At 37.2% G+C, this 19017-nt stretch overlaps 2 protein-coding genes across 5 annotated transcripts in view; one reads left to right on the plus strand and one right to left on the minus strand.

Annotated features, from left to right (window-relative positions):
* Positions 1-19017, plus strand: part of CAMSAP2 (calmodulin regulated spectrin associated protein family member 2) — a 118133-nt gene that overhangs the window by 28304 nt on the left and 70812 nt on the right. The window lies entirely within an intron of this gene.
* On the minus strand, positions 11794-12324 carry LOC108283198 (60S ribosomal protein L26-like). The gene has a single exon (XM_037728158.1). The coding sequence runs from the start codon at positions 12198-12200 to the stop codon at positions 11850-11852; it is 351 nt and encodes a 116-aa protein (XP_037584086.1). The 5' UTR covers positions 12201-12324; the 3' UTR covers positions 11794-11849.

Here is a 19017-nt window from a genome sequence, read left to right on the forward strand (position 1 = left end):
GTGTGGGATTGAAAAGGTGCAGTGTGGAAATGGGATAGGACTGAAGGTGCAGAATTACAGGGATGACGTGAGGGATGAGGAAAATTGAATATACAAATATTATTAATGTAATGTGTGATACAGGTGGTGGTATTCCTATCCTATAGAGGAGGAAACTGATCTATAACTGACTCCGAAAGGTGAGTTAAATTGCCCAAAGCCAAACAGGTAATAAATTATGTTCAGATATAAACTTGTATCTGCTGATTCCAAAGCCCATGCTTACCGTTTATGCCATATGGGCTTCCCAAACCAAAACAAAAAGTCCCCCTACTATTTCTGTAGTACTTAATAGCTTGTAAAGCATGTGTACATAATTATTATTTTCTGATAATAACCAGAGAAGGCAAATGAGGCAGTTATTACCATCTCTTTTTTTACAACTAAGGAAACTTTACGGATGGGTTTATTTAGTAGATACTCAGTTCTTAGTGGAAAGAGATGTAAGAAAGAAAAAAATGCCTATCCTCTTACTTCTAACCCAGTACTTATTCTACACATTTCCTGTCTTTGTGGATTATACCATGTATTGATTCTGAAAAGACCAGCAGAGAATATGAGCATGGAGTAGGATGTCAAACAATGAGAGGGGATAGCAAAGGAGGGGACAGGAAAGCAGGGCGAGAATTCCAAGCATAGGAATAGAAGGGAGAAAAGGGGATTGTTTTGGTGACCTGACTAAAGCATTCTTTTCTCATGTGAGAGATATATCTCATTTAGTGACCACTGACAGGAAGATTTAGATCTACAAAAATAATTTACTTTGCAAAGTAAGTTTTTAATTTAAAAAATATGTAGGATTAATTTTTACTTTTTTTTTTTTTTTGAGATGGAGTTTCGCTCTTGTTACCCAGGCTGGAGTGCAATGGTGCGATCTCGGCTCACCGCAACCTCCGTCTCCTGGGTTCAGGCAATTCTCCTGCCTCAGCCTCCTGTAATTTTTACATTGTTTTAGGAAAGTAGAACTTGAAGTAACAGGCTTTCAAGAACACATGTGAAATGAAAAATACTATATTCATTATAATGTTTAATGTTCATTATATTAATAATTATCTTGTTTATTTTTACATCCTCCTTTATTGATAACGTATTTTATATATTTTATATTGAACCAAATATTATGCCTGGTACAAAAGGGCTTGATAAACGAAGTATTAATTTCTGGTCATAAAGAGATGTTTTAGACAAATTGGGGAGGTGGAGAATTCCTTATTCTTCCAGAGACCATGTCTATGCTTCTTACTTTGCTCTTGGCCATTGATGATTGATCTCAGTATTAAGAAAAAAAATAAAGAATAGTAATAAGAAATCAGATGTAAGATGGGCTGATTAGATTGTTTTCTGGAAAACTGGAAACCCAAAGGTAGGGATAATCACAGCACAGTGATGGAAGGTGGTTGGAAGCACCCCATCTTACAGAAGCAATGCTCTAGGGAGAAGTCTGTGAGCTGCCACTGAAATACCGGAGCTGCTCAGTTTCCATGCTTTCTGAGCTTAGTGTTTCAGCTCTTCCTTAGATTCTGTGAACTACTTTAGTGTTCCCTCAGTAAATTAGAGCTAACTTAACGGTTAGATTCTGTTGCCTGCCATTAAAGAACTGTAGCTAAACAATAAAGAAAGAAAAAGCCACCTGTTGGCCATTTTTATTCACTTGAGGACAGATTTCGTTACAGAAGTGTAGTTTTAGAGCTGAAAGACACCCTAACAATCATCTGGTCTCGAGTTTTGAAATTCTTTTAGCTATGACTCACAGTTAGGAATACATTTTACTTCAAGATCCACATCTAGCTTACCTAGTTACACATACATACAGAAATAAAAGTACTTATCCTTGTAACTTAAAAAAAAAATTCTATTTGAATAAAAATATGGGCTGTGACCAACTAAATTGACTTTATGCATGACCCATGAATGGATTATAAACGCACATTTAAAAAATACTAATGTAGGCTGAGCGCGGTGACTCACACCTATAACCCCAGCACTGTAGCAGGCTGAGGCGGGTAGATCACTTGAGGCCAGGAGTTTGAGACTAGCCTGGATAACATGGCGACACCCCATCTTTACTAAACATACAGAAATTAGCTGGGTGTGGTGGCGTACACTACTTGTAATCCCAGCTATTTAGGAAGTTGAGGCATGGGAATTGCTTGAATCCAGGAGGCGGAGGTTGCAGTGAGCCAAGGTCATACCACTCACTGCATTCCAGCCTGGGTGACAGAGGGAGACTGTGTCTCAAAAAGAAAAATAATAAAAATAAATAAATTAAAAATACTAATGTAGTTAAATTGCTTTATTTTATAGAGAAGAGTGGTAAAATGACAGTGTTGGTACTAGAAACTAAATACCACACCCATGTTTTTCTTTAAAAATGTATTTTCATTTTCAAATTACCACAGCAACTATTTGTTTGAAAAGAGCTATAGAAATAATTTGTACGTACTTATTCCTTGAAATTATCTAATCTCTATGGCATACTGCTGCCAGATTAATTTTCCTGAAATATCACTTTGATATCCAGCTTATTTCCTAATTCAAAAACTTTTAATTATTTTTTTGACTTAAAATGCAGTATATACTTTGGTTTCAGACATACGTCCTTTTAAATTTTTCCAGTTTTCAGAGATAGCAACTATAAGTATGAGGGAAGAAATTGCTGCATACTTTGTTCACGAGTTAGATAATTCACTTTTGAATAGTGAAAGTTTTATATTCTTTTGTTTGTAATCTTANGAGACAATTCAAAGTAACAAAAGCTAAGATACGTAGGGGGTTGTCTGATATTGGAGACCTGCCAGCAATAATTTTTATGAGTATAGAAGATGAATTAAACATATATTAAGCATGACTTTTCATTTTTTAATTTTTATTTATTTATTTTGAGAGGTAGTCTTGCTCTGTTGCCAGGCTGGAGTGCAGTGGTGTGATCTCAGCTTACTGCAATCTCCACCCCCTGGGTTCAAGTGATTCTCCTGCCTCCACCTCCCAAGTAGCTGAGATTACAGGTGCCCACCACCACACCTGGCTAACTTGTATTTTTAGTAGAGATGGGGTTTCGCCATGTTGGGCAGGCTAGTCTTGAACTCCTGACCTCACATGATCTGCTTGCCTCAGCCTCTCAGAGTGCTGGGATTACAGGTGTGAGCTGCCACTCCCAGCCTCATCTTTTAAAAAGATAAAAGATTTCTGTGCATTCATTGCAGATTAATAAATTTAAATAGATGGTATATTATAAGGTGAGTTAGCTTCAGTGTCTGGGACCTGGCCTATTCTGGAGTAATAATGTTCTCCCAGTTTAAATATCTAAACTCTAACAGTATACACACACATATAAATAATTGGAGTGGCTGGGTGCAGTGGCTCAGGCCTGTAATCTCAGCACTTTGGGAGACTGAGGTCAGATTGCTGGAGCTCAGGAGGTCAAGCCATGATTGTGCCACTGCACTTCAGCCTGGGCAACAGAGCAAGACTCTGTCTCAAAATATAAAAAATAAAAATAAATAATTGGAACACAAAGTTGAGATGTTTTAGTAGGTTTGGTATTAAAACTACATATTTTTCCAATTTGCAAAATACAGTGTAGTGCTGTAGAACAGTGGACAGTCACAGTGGTTGTCAGTGGCCAGCCATACCCCAGTGTGTGTTGAGCAGATTGATGCCCCAACGCTGCCATGATATGGAACCATTTTTGGAATTTGTTAGGTTATTTGTTAGCAGTAAAGCAGATTGTTTTTGATTAATGTTAGTGATATGATTTAATAAAAGAAAATAGATGATCATTAAAACAAAAACTTCAGTAACTGTCATTTGATTGCTTGCTTGTTTTCTGGTAGCTGCATAAATGAGCTTCTGTAATACAAAAAAAAATCTTTGCAAGGCTCAGATTCATTCTGAGGCTGTACTGTTCCTTGTTGGAAAAGAGTGTAGAATGAGCTGTGTTACAAAGTGCACTAGGTTACAAAGCTGTCCCAAGGGCTGTCTTCAGGAGATTCTTTTGCTATACTTGTAGGATTGTGAGAATACTGATTATTGTTTCCCTGAAGCTAAAAGTGTTTGTGGTGAGCAAACAAGTAAACAAATATTTAAAAAGTCACTAGGGAGTGGTGAAAGCTATGAAGAAAGTAAAAGCAGGATGATATGAGTGATCTAAAGGAATCATGTGTCATTTTATTATAGTTGGAGTGGCTAGGAGCGGTCTTACACAGGAGATTATATTTGAGCAGAGATTTGAAAGATGATGAGGAGCCATGTAGGCAAAGATCAGAGGCTCGCGCATTGCTGACAGAAGGAATAAATACAAATACCCTGTGTTCGTATATAATTTACAAAATAAATAAACTTCATGGCTGGATGATAAAAGTCCTACTAAGAATTTATTGGAGGTAATATCTTCAGGAATTTGAAAGTGTAGAGTTACATTTATTTACCATATAATTTGTGTGATAGTAAGTACTTGACTCATTCAATAAGTACTTGGTTATGGGATGTAGTAATGAGAAGACAGACCAAGCCCCTGCTTTCATGGAGCCACTATTTTAGTAGTGAAGATGACCAGCAAACAATTAAGCAAATTGTAACAATTTCAGAAAATGGTAAATGCCGTGAAAAAAATAAATTAGTAAGGAGCTACAAGGAGTAAAACATGCTCTTTTCATAGGAGGAGGTGGTCAGGGAAGGCCTGTCTCAAGAGTTGACATTTGAACTGAGTCCTAAATACCTGAAGTAACCAGCAGATGATCTGGAAAAAGAACATTCCAGACAAAAGAAATAGCAAGTTTACTGGCTCTGATATAGGAGGAGTTTGGTATGTTTCAGGAACTGAAAGAAGGCCACTGATTTTGGTAGTGGCAAGATTGATAGGGAGAGCGGTAAGGGATCTAGTTAGAGAAAAAGATTGTAGCCAAAGCAAGTAAAGCTCTATAAGCCAGATTTTACTGTGAATGTGCAAGGGTTTTAAGGAGGACAATGAATTGATCTGGTTTACTTTTTAAAAGTTTCTTCAGAATCATTAAATGCCATAATAATAGTTTTGGTATGATAGAAAAGCTTCCTTTTTCATGAATGTCTGGGGTTTTTTTTGTTTGTTTTTCGAGATGCAGTCTCACTCTGTTGGCCAGGCTATAGTGCAGTGGTGCAATCTCGGCTTCCTGCAACCTCCACCTCCCAGGTTCAAGCAATTCTTCTGCCCTGCCTCAGTCTCCCAAGTAGCTGGAATTACTGGCGCATGCCCCCGCACCTGGCCAATTTTTGTATTTTTAGTAGAGATGGAGTTTCACCATGTTGGCCAAGCTGGTCTCGAACTCCTGACCTCAGGTGATCCACCCCTGTCAGCCTCCCAAAGTGCTGGGATTACAGGCATGAGCCACCAAGCCCGGCTAGAATGTTTGTATTTTAATGTAGTAACATTATAGTAAAACAAAATAATTTGGGAAAAGACTTGATGACGAGTATATAACTTTAGGAAGTACAGAGTGCTATGCCAATATTAAATCACTGTTTCATCAAGGCAAAAGCTTTCAAGGATCTTAAAAAGAAAGAAAGAAAGAGAGAGGAGAGAGAGAGAAGGAAAGAAAGGAAGAAAAAGAAAGATCACTATTTCTTGCATGGTGAAGCAGGAAGTAAACATGAGTAATAATGATCCAGATAAGGACATTCAAAAGCTTTTTTATTTTTCATGCCAAAACGTTTTGCCAACCTTATTAAAAAAAAATTAGTGTTTTTGATGTTGAAAATGCATAGCTTTAGATGTTATAACCATAGTATTTGGTCAGGGAGCTTGGGAACATTTTAATTGTCCTTCCACCCAGCCTTCAGGTTGCTTTGTGGAGAAATACTTGAGAGAGAACTAGGCACAGAAAAGGCAAAGAAGACAACATATTTTAGCGTTAGCTCAGGTCAGTTCCAACCCCTGACGTAGAAGTCTGGTAGGCGAAACTGGACCAAGAAAAAAGGCTCTTTTTGTCCTTAGCTAGAATGACCTAGAACCAAGTGTAGTCATAGATATCGTTTATTTTCCTGCAACAACCAAACGTGGAACTTACTATTCCAAAAATAGGGTCAATGGTCATCCTGCCGGTTTCAAAGGAAGAAGAGCTTGAGGGTAAGAGAGACAGAAACCTGGGCAGGCGTGTGCACAGGAAGGGCAGGAAAAGGTAGAGAAATGGTTATTGGTGGAAGACTGGGGAGAAGAGTGAGAAAAAAGGAAGAAGGAGAGGTGATGAGAAAGGAAGGAAAAGAAGGAGCTAGAATGGGGAAGAGACAGTTGCCAGGCAGGTGCTTGCCTCAAGGCCCCTTACGTGGAAGGTCTTCAAAGGAGAGAGAAAGACAAAACACCCCAAGTTTTCTCAGGGCTCCTCTTAATGTCTTATTTACTAATCATAAGGAAGAGAGAATGAGAAAAGGATGACCAACCCTTCTCCTGAGGGAGTAGGTCCTGGGCTCATCAACACTGCAGCCGCATGGGAAGATGGCAAAGAAAAGGCCCTGACTCAGCATTGACCTTTGACTCCTTTGAGTATACTAACCCTACAATATGTGGGGCCCAGTCTGTGTTTTGGAGTCATTCTTATTAATATTTCTTTTTCGTAGATATGGAATAAAGGGATGGACCCCTTTATTCCTCACGGTGCTTAGAAAAGGTACTTCCGTCCCCTTGAGCCAACTTTATAATGAAAAGGATTTAGATTTTTTGGTTTTTGTCTGTATAATAAGTTACTTCAGAAAAGCACATAATGGGAGGAAGCATGGTAGGACATCTTGTGAATAATCTCAAAAGAAATAGAATATTGCATTTATCTCTAATTGCCTTTTTTTCCTCCCTGGTAAATGAGGAGAGAAAATGGTATTGAACAAAGTGCTAAAAAGTACTAAACAACACTTTTATCTCTTTAAGTGTTTCTTTTTCTAACTTCCAGGAGTCATTTTTAGGAAAGATGGATGCCTATAGATTTCAGTTTATTTTTATATAATGGAGCCAAAGTGAAATTCTTCAAGTTCTTAATAGGAAAAAAAAGGTGTACTTTACTTGTGCCACCCAGCCAAGGCTAACATATATTCTCTCTATATGCATATATTTACAATATAGTCTATATTTTAAAATGTGATTTTGGAAATAAAAAATTAGCCAGGAATGGTGGCAAGTGCCTGTAGTCCCAGCTACCTGGGAGGCTGAGGTGGGAGGATTGCTTGAGCCTGGGAGGTAAAGGCTGCAGCAAGCTGTAATCATGCCACTGCACCCAGCTTAGGTTACAGAGTGAGACCCTGACTCCAAAAAAAACTGTGTAAGGCCAGGCACAGTCAGTGGCTCACACTTGTAATCCCAGTGCTTTGGGAGGCTGAGGCCAGAGGATCATGTGAGCCCAGGAGTTCGAGACCAGCCTGGGCAGCATAGTGAGACCTTGTCTTTTTTTTTTTTTTTTTAGTATTTTTTTTTAAGTATGCTTTTTATAGAATCAAAAAACAATTTTGTATAGAATCTTTTTATACAGAATCAACTCCACAAAGAGGGGGCCATATTTGTCATTATATTCCCAGCACCTGACTTAGAGAAGATGTTGAATCAGTAAACAAATAAGAGATATTAGTGAATATTTTAATTAAGAATTAAATATATTTTTTAAGAAAAGAAAATCATTCAGAATTATTACTGAGAGAGTGGTGAAGGTTCTTTGTTTTGTTTCTCCCCCTAGACATTTGAATAGAGTGAACAGTAATTATTAAAATACGTATTTATTGAGCTTTGAGAATTAAGTGTTTTGGGGAGGCTCCTGAATGCCTGGAGTTTATACGAGAATCTAATTAAGTGATTAGATGGTTTGTTTTCTACTTTTTCATTTTAATATAACAAGTACCTTTATACTTTCAAATACCCGTGGGGAAAAAAGTGTGGACTTTGGGTTTCACTTAACCAATGGTCACTTACTTGACTTTCCTCTCTACCTTTGCTTTTTATGTCTAGCTGTGTTGTTTAAAATTTAACAAATAATTTGTCATTTAGATATATAATACCTACATTTTTACTAGTTTTTCTCATGAAGTGAAGCATGATTGAGATATTAATACTGTATATCTATTTAATACTAATGATATGTTTTAGAAACTAAATACAGCTACAGTAGATTCTAGGTTGTTGCTCTTTTTTTCATTATGTATTAATTGTTGCATTGTATTGATCTAGAAGTCTTTTAATTATATGTTAATTCAGAATTTTATTGTATTGAGTCAAAGCTATTTTTTGGAAGATCAGATAAAATCCAAAGAGTAGCTATGACATATGGCTGTTGGCGTGGGGGCCGGGCACAAGACGATGAACGAGGCCAGATTCTTTGTGTCAGAAATCTGAACAAATCATGGAAAGAATTTGCTTGTTAGCAAATTGGGAAATTAAGCAGAGTCATGACGTAGAGTTAGGGCTGGTGGAACTGTGAGCGAAACCTTGGAGTTTATGATGGGGAGGGTGCCTGGAAAAGCTTCATAACCATTCTTCCATATTAATGAATATAGGTCTACACCATGATTTTTGAAGGCTGCACAATATTCTATGGTATGAAAAGCACCACAATTTATTTGCTCCAATCCCTTGTTGATGAGTGTTTAGGACCTCCCCCCAGCAAAGTTTTTATTCACATCAATAACATCATCAGAGTTCAATTTTTCAAAGATAGAAAAGACTGCGTAACCTAGGCTAAGCAAACTAGGTATGTATTGTAGTGACCTTTACTGACATAGGAAAAAGTGAAGAGGAAGGAATTAGGGTGGGGGAAATGGTCATGGTAAAGTGCAGAGATAATACATTCAGTTTGGGACAGGTTTAGGATGCCTTCAGGACACCCAGGAAAAGCTGGCCAGGGAGGTATGGGCTGGAGATAGAGATCTGGGAATCAGGTGAGAGTAGTGGTTATTTGAAGTCATGGAGATTGTGATGCCCAGGGAGAGCATATTTTAGAGTGAAAAGAGAAGGCCAGGGACAGAACTGTTAGAAGCACAGATATTTAACTAACATGCAGAAAATACTGTGGAGAATAGTCAAAGGTGTAGGATATAGAATTGAGCACTCTGGGTAACACCTGAATCTTCTTGTTCCATGAAATGCCTATTTTTTTTCCTGAGTTTTTTCCCTATTTTGCTACTTGATCATGTTTTTGGTCTTATATCTCAGATAGGGAAACTATTTTAATAATGTGTTTTATTAAAACACATTATTAAAATATTTTGATATTCTGATACTATAGAATATCAGAATATATTGAGTGACCTCATAGATTTTTCATAATTTTGAAATAAAAATGGAAAGTTCTTGAAAATTGTTTTAAAATAATGAGGCAGACAGGTTCAGAAATTTTTTGACTGTTTTGACATTTAGCATTTGTAATAAATACTATGCATAGGTACCATGTGTCTACAATAAGCCTTTTCTTCTTATTTAGAGTTTATGCCATACCATTAGTTTCTGTGTCACTAAAAGAATATAAGAATGTTATTCAAGGAAACCTGAAAATGCAAGGAAACTAGTTTTTTTGTCTTTATTTTGTTAAATAGCATTATTGGTAAATAATAGTATTATTTATTGAATTGTTAATGTTTATAACAAAGCTTTCTGTGCTCTGTCCATATCTATATGTAGAGGCAGTGAGATGTGGGTTAGGTAATGTTTGGTCTCTTAGTTCCACCTCTAAGGCATGTTAATGTGGTAATTGCTTGCCAGCACCAATGGTCTGGAAAGAAATGGGTGACTTCTAGATACTTGGTAGGTTGGAGGAAAGGTGTTCATACTTACTCTGCTGTTGGAGTGTCTGCCATAGATATTTATGTTCAAGTCTCATGAAACTCCTTGCTGTTTCTCAAGTGTAAATTGTCTTCGTGGTTTATACAAACCTGGGATGGCTAATTAACGAGGGGGATATCATGACGTTCTTTTTACTCTTTCTCATACATAGTTCTTGGCAATTGAAGCCTGACTGACTGGTAGAGGTAAATTAGGGAACAGTTAGGATTATGTCAAAACCTTGTGGAGTTCAGTTTCATTTTCTTCTAATAAAACTAGTGCCATGAGGCACATTTTTTTATACACACCCAGCTGAAAGAAATGTGCTGACAAACTTTTTTTAGAGAATTTTTTGAGTGTTAGTTGGAGTTTTTACTGATGGTTAATTTTTTTATTATTGCATTTTAGGTTTTGGGGTACAAGATTGTTGCATAGGTACACACATGGCAGTGTGATTTGCTGCCTTCTTCCCCTTCACCTATATCTGGCATTTCTCCCCATGCTATCTCTCCCCACCTCGCCACCCCCCTACTGATGGTTATTTTTATGTGATAAAGTATATTTCAGTGAATTTAATGTAACTTGTTTTAGATTTTTAGATTTGAAGCACAGTTTTTGGCTCAGGACCAAATATGCCTGGAAAACTTTCAAATCTGGAAAGCTATAAAACACAAACATACTTTGAAATACGACATATGTGACTGTTTAAAATATACTAGCAATGTCTTTATTGGTTAGCAAATGAATAAACATAGCTATCATTTTTATCTTGTTGGCATAGGGTAGCAGCAATTATGTTGAGTGGTGATGGACAGGCCTGAGCTGCCTTATATAAATTATCATAAAAATGAATTTGCCCAGGTCACTATGGTTAGGACATTTGAAAAATACATATGTTCTGTACTTAAATCTTGATTTATTGAATATAATCATCTACTTTAGTGGGTTTTCTTAATAAAGTCCATGTTGTGTACTCGTTTTTTTTTTTTTTTTTTTTTTTTTGAGACAGGATCTCTGTTGATCAGCTTGAAGTATAGTGTTGTCATCTCAGTTCACTGTATCTTCAACCTCCTGGGCTCAGGTGATCCTCCTACCTCAGCCTCCCAAGATTACAGGCATGCTCACTATACCTGGTTAATTTTTTGTATTTTTGGTAGAGACAGGGTTTTGCTGTGTTGCCATGGCTCCTCTCAAACTCACAGGCTCAAGCGATCCTCCCGCCCCGGCCTCCCAAAGTAGTAGGATTACAGGTGTGAATCACTGCCTGTAATCTCATGATTACATCATGTTTGCTTTTGATAGTTCCTGTTTTTTTCCTGCTTATATGTCTTTGATGGCTCATTGGCATTTCCATTATTAGTGAGCCAGGCATATGAAGAAATCTAATTTATTTCCTTTAAGTATTAATTGAGATAACATTTTGGGGAGAAAACATAAAAATAAATGATTACAATGAAGTTTGAAAATTCAGATTTTATTCATTATTGTAATAAAATTATTCTGTAGGCTAATTTGATAGTCATACAGTGACTGTATAATGCCTTAAGTAATAAAAACACTAAAAATCTTTATTGTCCTGAGAAATTTTTAGAGCAGTTTGATATACATCTCATTTGATGCCGTGCATGGTAAAAAATGAAGTATTATCCCACATTCAACAGATGAAGATGATGAGGGTAAGTGAAGTCCATTGATGTCCTAAGGTCAGAACTTTCTTTTTAAAAAATAAACTTTATTAAGGCATAATTTACATAAAATGTACCTATTTAAGGTAGTTTGAAAAGTTTTGACAAATGTAATGCACTCTTGTAAATACCACTCCAGTTGAGATACAGAACGTAATCAGCCCCCCAAATTCCCTTGTGCCTTTTTGCAGTCAGTCCTGCAGCCCCACCCCACTTCAGGCATCCATTAATCTCAGTTCTGTCATTGTAGATTAATTTGCCTGTTCTAGAATCTCATATAAATGAAAGCAAACTGTATGATCTGTGTTTTTTTTTTTTTTCCTCATTTCAAGTTTTAATCAAAGCTTGTATATAAGGTTACTTTATTCCTGCATCTTCTCAATTGTTTCTTCCTTGTATTTGCCCTTTTCCTTTCCTACTTGGCGAGATTTGGCTTTCCGTTCAAGGATCTTTTTGCGGTCTTTGTCCAGTTTTAGCCTAGTGATAACAACCTTGCTGGGGTGAATGCCTACATGGACAGTTGTGCCATTAGCCTTTTCCCGCTGCACCCGTTCAATGTAGATTACGTATTTCTTCCTGTACACCTGGACTACTTTGCCAATCTGCTGACCTTTATAGTGTCCTCGTACAACCTGAACTTCATCATCCTTTAGGATGGGCATGGATCGCACGTTGTACTTCTGTCTCAGCTCTTTGGAAAGAGGGGAGGACATAATCTTCCTGCGAATGTGGGAAGGTGCATTGAAATGCCTTTTGCGATTCTTGCTTCAGTCGGAAGTCACAAAGGGATTGAACTTCATTTTGGCAGCTCCCGCTTGGGCGATGGCTGCAAAAGAGAAGAGCGATCTGTTTTTTTACTAGATTCTTTTGCTCATATTTTCAAGATTCATCCATGTTGTTATGTGTAGTTTATTCCTTTTTATTGCTGAATATTCCATTCTTTGAATACCACAATTTGCTTATTCATTTACCTATTGACAGACATTGATGCTGTTTCTAGTTTTGGTGTTTAGAAATAAAGCAGTTGTGATTTGTATGTAGACATGTATTTTCATTTCTCTGTCTTTTTTTTATTTTTGAGACAGGATCTCTCACTGTCATCCAGGTCAGAGTACAGTAGCAGTAGCATGATCACTGGCTCGACCTCTTGGCCTCAGGTGATCTTCCCACCTCAGCCTCCCAACTAGCGTGTACTACTATGTCTGGCTAATTTTTTTGTAGAGACAGGGTTTCACTATGTTGCCCAGCCTGATCTAGAACTCTTAGAATCAAGTGATTTGCTTGCCTCGGCCTCTCAAAGTGTGGGGATTACAGGCCTGAGCCACTGTGCCCGGCCTTATTTTCATTTCTCTTGGTGGGCCATATGTATGACTATTAAGCTATCAAGCAATTTTCCAAAGTGGTTGTACTTTCTATTTCAGCACCAGCAATACATGAGGGTTTCAGTTGCTTCACTTCCTTGCCAACACTTTTGCTATTGTCAGACTTTTTAATTGTAGACATTCTAGTGTGAATTAGATTCTCCTTGTGGTTTTATTTTGCATTTCCCTGAGAACTAACAGAATTTAGTGTTTTTTTGTATGCTTATTGGTCATTCATACATCTTTTATGAAATATCTGTTTAAATATTTTTCTCAATATCTTATTGGGGTTTTTATTTTCCTATTACTGTAAGAGTTCTTTATATATACTGAATACAAGTCCTTTGATAAATACATGCATTGCAGAAACTTTCTCCTAGTCCGTGGTTCACATTTTCTTTTCTCTTCTTTTTTTGAGACAGGGTCTTGCTCTGTTTTCTAGGCTGGAGTGCAGTGGCATGATCATGGCTAATTGTAGCCTTCACTTCCTGAGCTCAGTCAATCCTCTCTCTTCAGCCACTTGCCACCACATCTGGCTAATTTTTAAAAAAATTTTTTGTAGAAACAGGGTCTCACTATGTTGCCCAGACTAGTCTTGAACTCCTGGGCTCAAGCAGTTCTCCTGCCCTCCCAAAGTGCTGGGATTACAAGTATGACCACCTTGCCCAGCCTGTGTTTCGTTTTCTTTGTGGTGTCTTTCAAGGAGTTTTAAATTTTGATGAAAACCAGTTCATAATTTTTTTCTTTTATAGTTAATACTTGTATGTCCTAAGAAATCTTTCCTTGCCTATATTATAGTTATAAAGATTTTTTCCTTGTGTTTTCTTCTGGAAGTTTATAGTTTTAGCTTTTTCATTTAGGATTATGATTCATTTTGGATCAGTTTTTTTGTATAGTGTGGTTGAGCTTCATTTTACCCTTTCTTTTTACTCTCTTTTTTTTTTAAAGATTATCTAGTTTTTTTTTTTTACAAGATTATCTAGAAGTCTTTATTGAAGACTGTTGTCTCCCCATTGACTGACTTTGACACCTGTGTCTCTTCCGTTGATTTAGCTGTCTATTAGGTTGTGTCACACAGTCTTGACTTATGTAGTTTCATACTAAGTCTTGAAACCTGTTAGTGTGAGCCATCCAACTTTGTTGTTCTTTATCAAAATTGTTTGTTATTCAAGATTATTTGCATTTCCATATAAATTTTAGAATCCACTAGTCAATTTCTATTAAAAAAAAAAAGCTTGCTAGGATTTAGATTGGAATTGTGTTGAGTTGAATATATAGACCATTTTGGGAATAATTGATATTTTTCACAATTTGTGTCTTCCAGTGAAAACATGGTTTCTCTTCTCATTTATTCTTTAATGTATTTCAGCAGTGTCTTACAGTTTTTAGCATATGAGACTCATATGTACTTTGTTGAATCTTACTTTCATATTTTTGATTTTGGTTATACATGGAATTGTGTTTCAGATTTATATATTTATTTATTTATTTTGAGATGGAGTCTTGCTCTGCTGCCCAGGCTGGAGTGCAGTGGCATAGTCTCGGCACACTGCAACTTTCGCCTCCCAGGTTCAAATGATTCTGCCTCAGCCCCCTGAGTAGCTGGGATTATAGGTGGATGCCACCATGCCCGGCTAATTTTTTGTGTTTTTAGTAGAGACAGGGTTTCACCATGTTGGCCCGGCTGGTCTCGAACTCCTGACCTCATGATCCGCCCCGCCCCCCACCCTGGCCTCCTAAAGTGCTGGCGTTACAGGCATGAGCCACTGTGCCTGGCCTAGATTTAATCCATAAATTGTTAATTGCTAATATATAGAAATACAGTTGAATTTTGAACATCGATTCTTTTAAATCTTGTGACCTTGCTATATATACATTTATTCCTAGTATATTTGTGTGAATTTGTAAGAATTCTCAACATAAGCAATCATGTTGTCTGTGAATAAACAGTTTTCCTTCCTCCTTTCCACTGTGTATGCTGTCTGCTCCCCGCTTACTGCACTGCCAAACACTGGCAGTGTTGAGTGAAAGTGGTGAGACCAGACGTTTTTGTCTTATTCCTCATCTTACCGGGGATCTGTTGAGTTCTTGTTGTTAAGTGTGATACTATCTGTAGGATTTTTTAAGATGTTCTTTTTCAGGTTAAGGGAGTTCTTCTCTCTCTCAAGTTTGCTATGAAATATATGTATGTATATGTTTTTAAAATCATGAATAGGTGCTGTATTTTTGAAATGCTTTTTCTGCTTCTATTAAGATAAACATATGGTTTTTCTCATTTATCCTGTTAATATGTGAATTACATTGATTTTTCAAATGTTAAACTAGTCTTGAATTCCTGAAGTTAAACTCAGTTGGTCACAATAAATTATCCCTTTTACATGTTACTAGGTTTAATTAGTTAATACTTTATCAAGGTTGTTAACAGCCATGTTCATAAGAGATACTCTTCTTTTCATTTCTTAGTCTTGTGTTAGCATCAGGGTAATACTATCTTTATATAATGAGTTGCGAAGTGTTCTCTACTCCACTATTTTCTGAAAGACTTCACTTAAGATTTCTGTAATTTCTTCCTTAAATGTTGGGTAGAATTCACTAGCTATGCCACCAAGGCTTGATGTTTTTCTTTTCTTTTTCTTTTTTTTTTTTTTTTTTGAGGTGGAGTCTTGCTTTGTTGCCCAGGCTGGAGTGCAGTGGCATGATTTTGGCTCACTGCAACCTCTGCCTCCTGGGATAGGAGAATTCAAGTGATTCTCCTATCTCTGCCTCCCAAGTATCTGAGATTACAAGCGCCCGCCACCATACCTAGCTAATTTTTATATTTTTAGTAGAGATGGGGTTTTGCCATGCTTGCCAGGCTGGTCTCGAACTCCTGACCTCAAGCAATCCACCTGCCTAGGCCTCCCAAAGTGCTGAGATTATAGACGTGAGCCACGTTTTCTTTTTTTGAAACAGAGTCTTGCTCTGTCACCCAGGCTGGAGTGCAGTGGCATCATCTTGGCTCACCGCAACCTCTGCCTCCCAGGTGCAAGGGATTCTTGTGCCTCAGCTTCCCAAGTAGCTGACATTACAGGTGTGTGCCACCATGCCTGGCTATTTTTCTTTTTTTTCTTTTTTTGCATTTTTAGTAGGGGAAGACGTTCACCATGTTTGTCAGGCTGGTCTCGAACTTCTGACCTCAAATTATCTGCCCACCTCAGCCTCCCAAAGTACTAGGATTACAGGCATGGGCCACCTCACCCAGCCAATTGTGGTTATTTTATATCTTTTAGGACATTTGTCCATTTCATCTAAATATGTCAATTTATTGGCATTATGTTGTTTATAATATTCCTTCATTATCTTTTTAATATCTATAGAACCTATATTGACATCCCTTTTTTCTTTCCTGATGTTATTAGTATGTATGGAAGTTTATCAGTTCTGTTAGTCTTTTCTAAAAACCAGCAGTTTGTTTCAGTTTTTCAAACTAATTTTTGTTTTCTGTTTCATTGATTTTCGCTGTTTATTTCTTTTCTTTTTCTTATTTTGGCTTTTAAAAACATAGCTTCTTAAGATGTACTCTTAGGTCATTTATTTTAAAGCTTTCTTTTCTGATACAAGCACTTAAAGCCATAAATTGCCTTTTTTTTTTCTTTTTGAGATGGAGTCTTGCTCTGTCACCCACGCTGGTGTGCAGTGGGGAGATCTTGGCTCACTGCAACCTCTACCACCCGGGTTCAAGCAATTCTCCTGCCTCAGCCTCCTGAGTAGCTGGAATTATAGGCGCTTGCCACCATGCCCAGCGAATTTTTGTATTTTTAGCAGAGACGAGGTTTCACTGTGTTGGCCAGACTAGTCTCGAACTCAACCTCAGGTGATCTGCCCACCTTGGCCTTTCAAAGTGCAGGGATTACATGTGTGAGCCATTGCATCCAGCCTAAGCAACAGATTTTCAATGTAGATGAAATAGCCTTCCTTAAGAAGACGATGCCATGTGGGACTTTCATAGCTAGAGAAAAGAAGTCAATTACTGGCTTCAGTGCTCCAAAGGACAGGCTGACTTTTATGTTATGGGCTGTGTGGGCTAATGTAGCTGGTGACTTTAGGTTGAAGCCTGTGATTGCTTATGATTCCGAAAATCCTAGGGCACTTAAGAACTATGCTAAATTGACTGCCTGTGCTCTATAAGTAGAACAACAAAGCCTGGATGATAGCACATCTGTTTATAGCATGGTTCACTGGGTATTTTAAGCCCATTGTTGAGACCTCCTCAGAAAAAAAAAAAGATTTCTTTCAAAATATCACTGGCTTGAATGCTTTCATGCCTGCTAACACAGCATCTATTGTGTGGTCCATGGGCCAGGGAACAATTTTGAGTTTCAAGTCTTTTTATTTAAGAAATAACCTTTCCTAAGTATATATCTGCTATAGTGATTCCTCTGGTGGATCTGGGCAAAGTAAATTGAAAACCTTCTGAAAAGGATTCACCATTCTAGATGCCTTTCATGATTTATGGGAGGAGATCAGAATATCAGCATTAACATGAGTTGGGAAGAAGCTGATTCCAACTCTCAGGGATGACATTAAGGGGTTCAGTACTTCAGTGGCAGAACTATATGCAGATGTGGAATTAGGAAGAGAACTGCAATTAGAAGTGAAGCCTGAGGATGGGACTGAATTGCTGTAATCTCATTATCAAACTTGAATGGATGAGGACTTGCTTCTTACAGATAAGCAAAGTGATTTCTTGTGATGGATCGACTCCTGGTGGGGATGCTGTGAACATTGTTGAAATGACAAACAATGGATTTAGACTATCATATCAAGTTAGTTGCTGAATCATAGGCAGATTTGATGGGACTGACTCCACATTTGAAAGAAGTTCTGCTGTGGGTAAAATGCTATCAAAAAGCATCACATATTATGGAGAAATTTTTGGTGAAAGAGGAGTCCATCAACACAGCAAGTTTTGTTATCTTAAGAAATTGCCACAGCCGTCCCATCCTTCAGCAGTCACCACCCTAATCGATCAACATGGAACTAAGACCCTCCACCAGCAGAAATACTGCATTTCACTGAAGCCTTGGGTGATTGTTAGCATTTTTTTAGCAATACAATATTTTAAAATTAAGTTAGGTACATTGGTTTTTTTTAGACGTAATGATATTGCACACAGACTACAGTACAGTATAGTATAAGCATAACTTTTATATGCTTATACTATAAGCATAAGTATATGCTTTAATTGTACATAAGCACAATTAAAAATTGTGTGATTCAGATTATGCTCCTTGCTTTATTGCAGTGGAATGGAATGGAACCTGCAACATATCCAAGGTATGCCGTATGCCTGTAGTTGGAATCATAAAGAATGTAGCCTTTTCAGATTGGCTTCTTTTATTTAATAATGTGCATTTAAGTTACCTCCCATGTATTTTTGTGATTTGATTGCTCACATCTTTTTAGCACTGAGTAATATTTTGTTGTTTGAATGTGTTACAGTTTTAAAAATTCATCTATCAACTAAAGAATATTTTGGTTGCTTCTAAGTTTTGGCAATTATGAATAAAGCTTACATAATCATCTGTGTTTAGGTTTTTGTGTGGACATATGTTTTTAGCTTCTGTAGGTATATACCATGGAGTGTGATTACTAGATCATAGAGTAAGAATCTGTTTAGTTTTGTAAGAAACCACCAAACTGTCTTCCAAAGTGGCTGTATCATTTTGCATTGCCACTAGCAATGAATGAGTTCCTATGGTTCCACATCTGGTCCAGTGTTTGGTGGTATCAGTGTTGTGGATTTGGGACATACTGATAGGTATGTAATGGTATCTCATTTTAATTTGCATTTCTCTGATGACGTGACTTCGAACATCTTTTCTTATGCTTACTTGCCATCTTTATATCTTCTTTGGTGAGGTGTTTGTTAAGGTTGGCCTGTTTTTTTAATTGGGTTTGTTTTCTTTTTAAGAGTTCTTTATAAAAATGTTTTGGATGACAGTCCTTTGTCAGAGATGTCTTTTGCAATTGTTTTCTCCCAGTCTGGGGCTTATGTTTTCATTCTCTTGACACTCTTTCATGGAGCAAAATTTTTAATTTTAATAAAGTCCAGCTTATCAATTATTTTTTCATGGATTGTGCCTTTGGTTTTGTACCTAAGAAGTCATTGCCAAACCCAATATTTTTT

The sequence above is a fragment of the Cebus imitator genome, unplaced genomic scaffold (genome assembly GCF_001604975.1).
Source record: "Cebus imitator isolate Cc_AM_T3 unplaced genomic scaffold, Cebus_imitator-1.0 Scaffold257, whole genome shotgun sequence".
In the NCBI taxonomy this organism is placed as follows: domain Eukaryota; kingdom Metazoa; phylum Chordata; class Mammalia; order Primates; family Cebidae; genus Cebus; species Cebus imitator.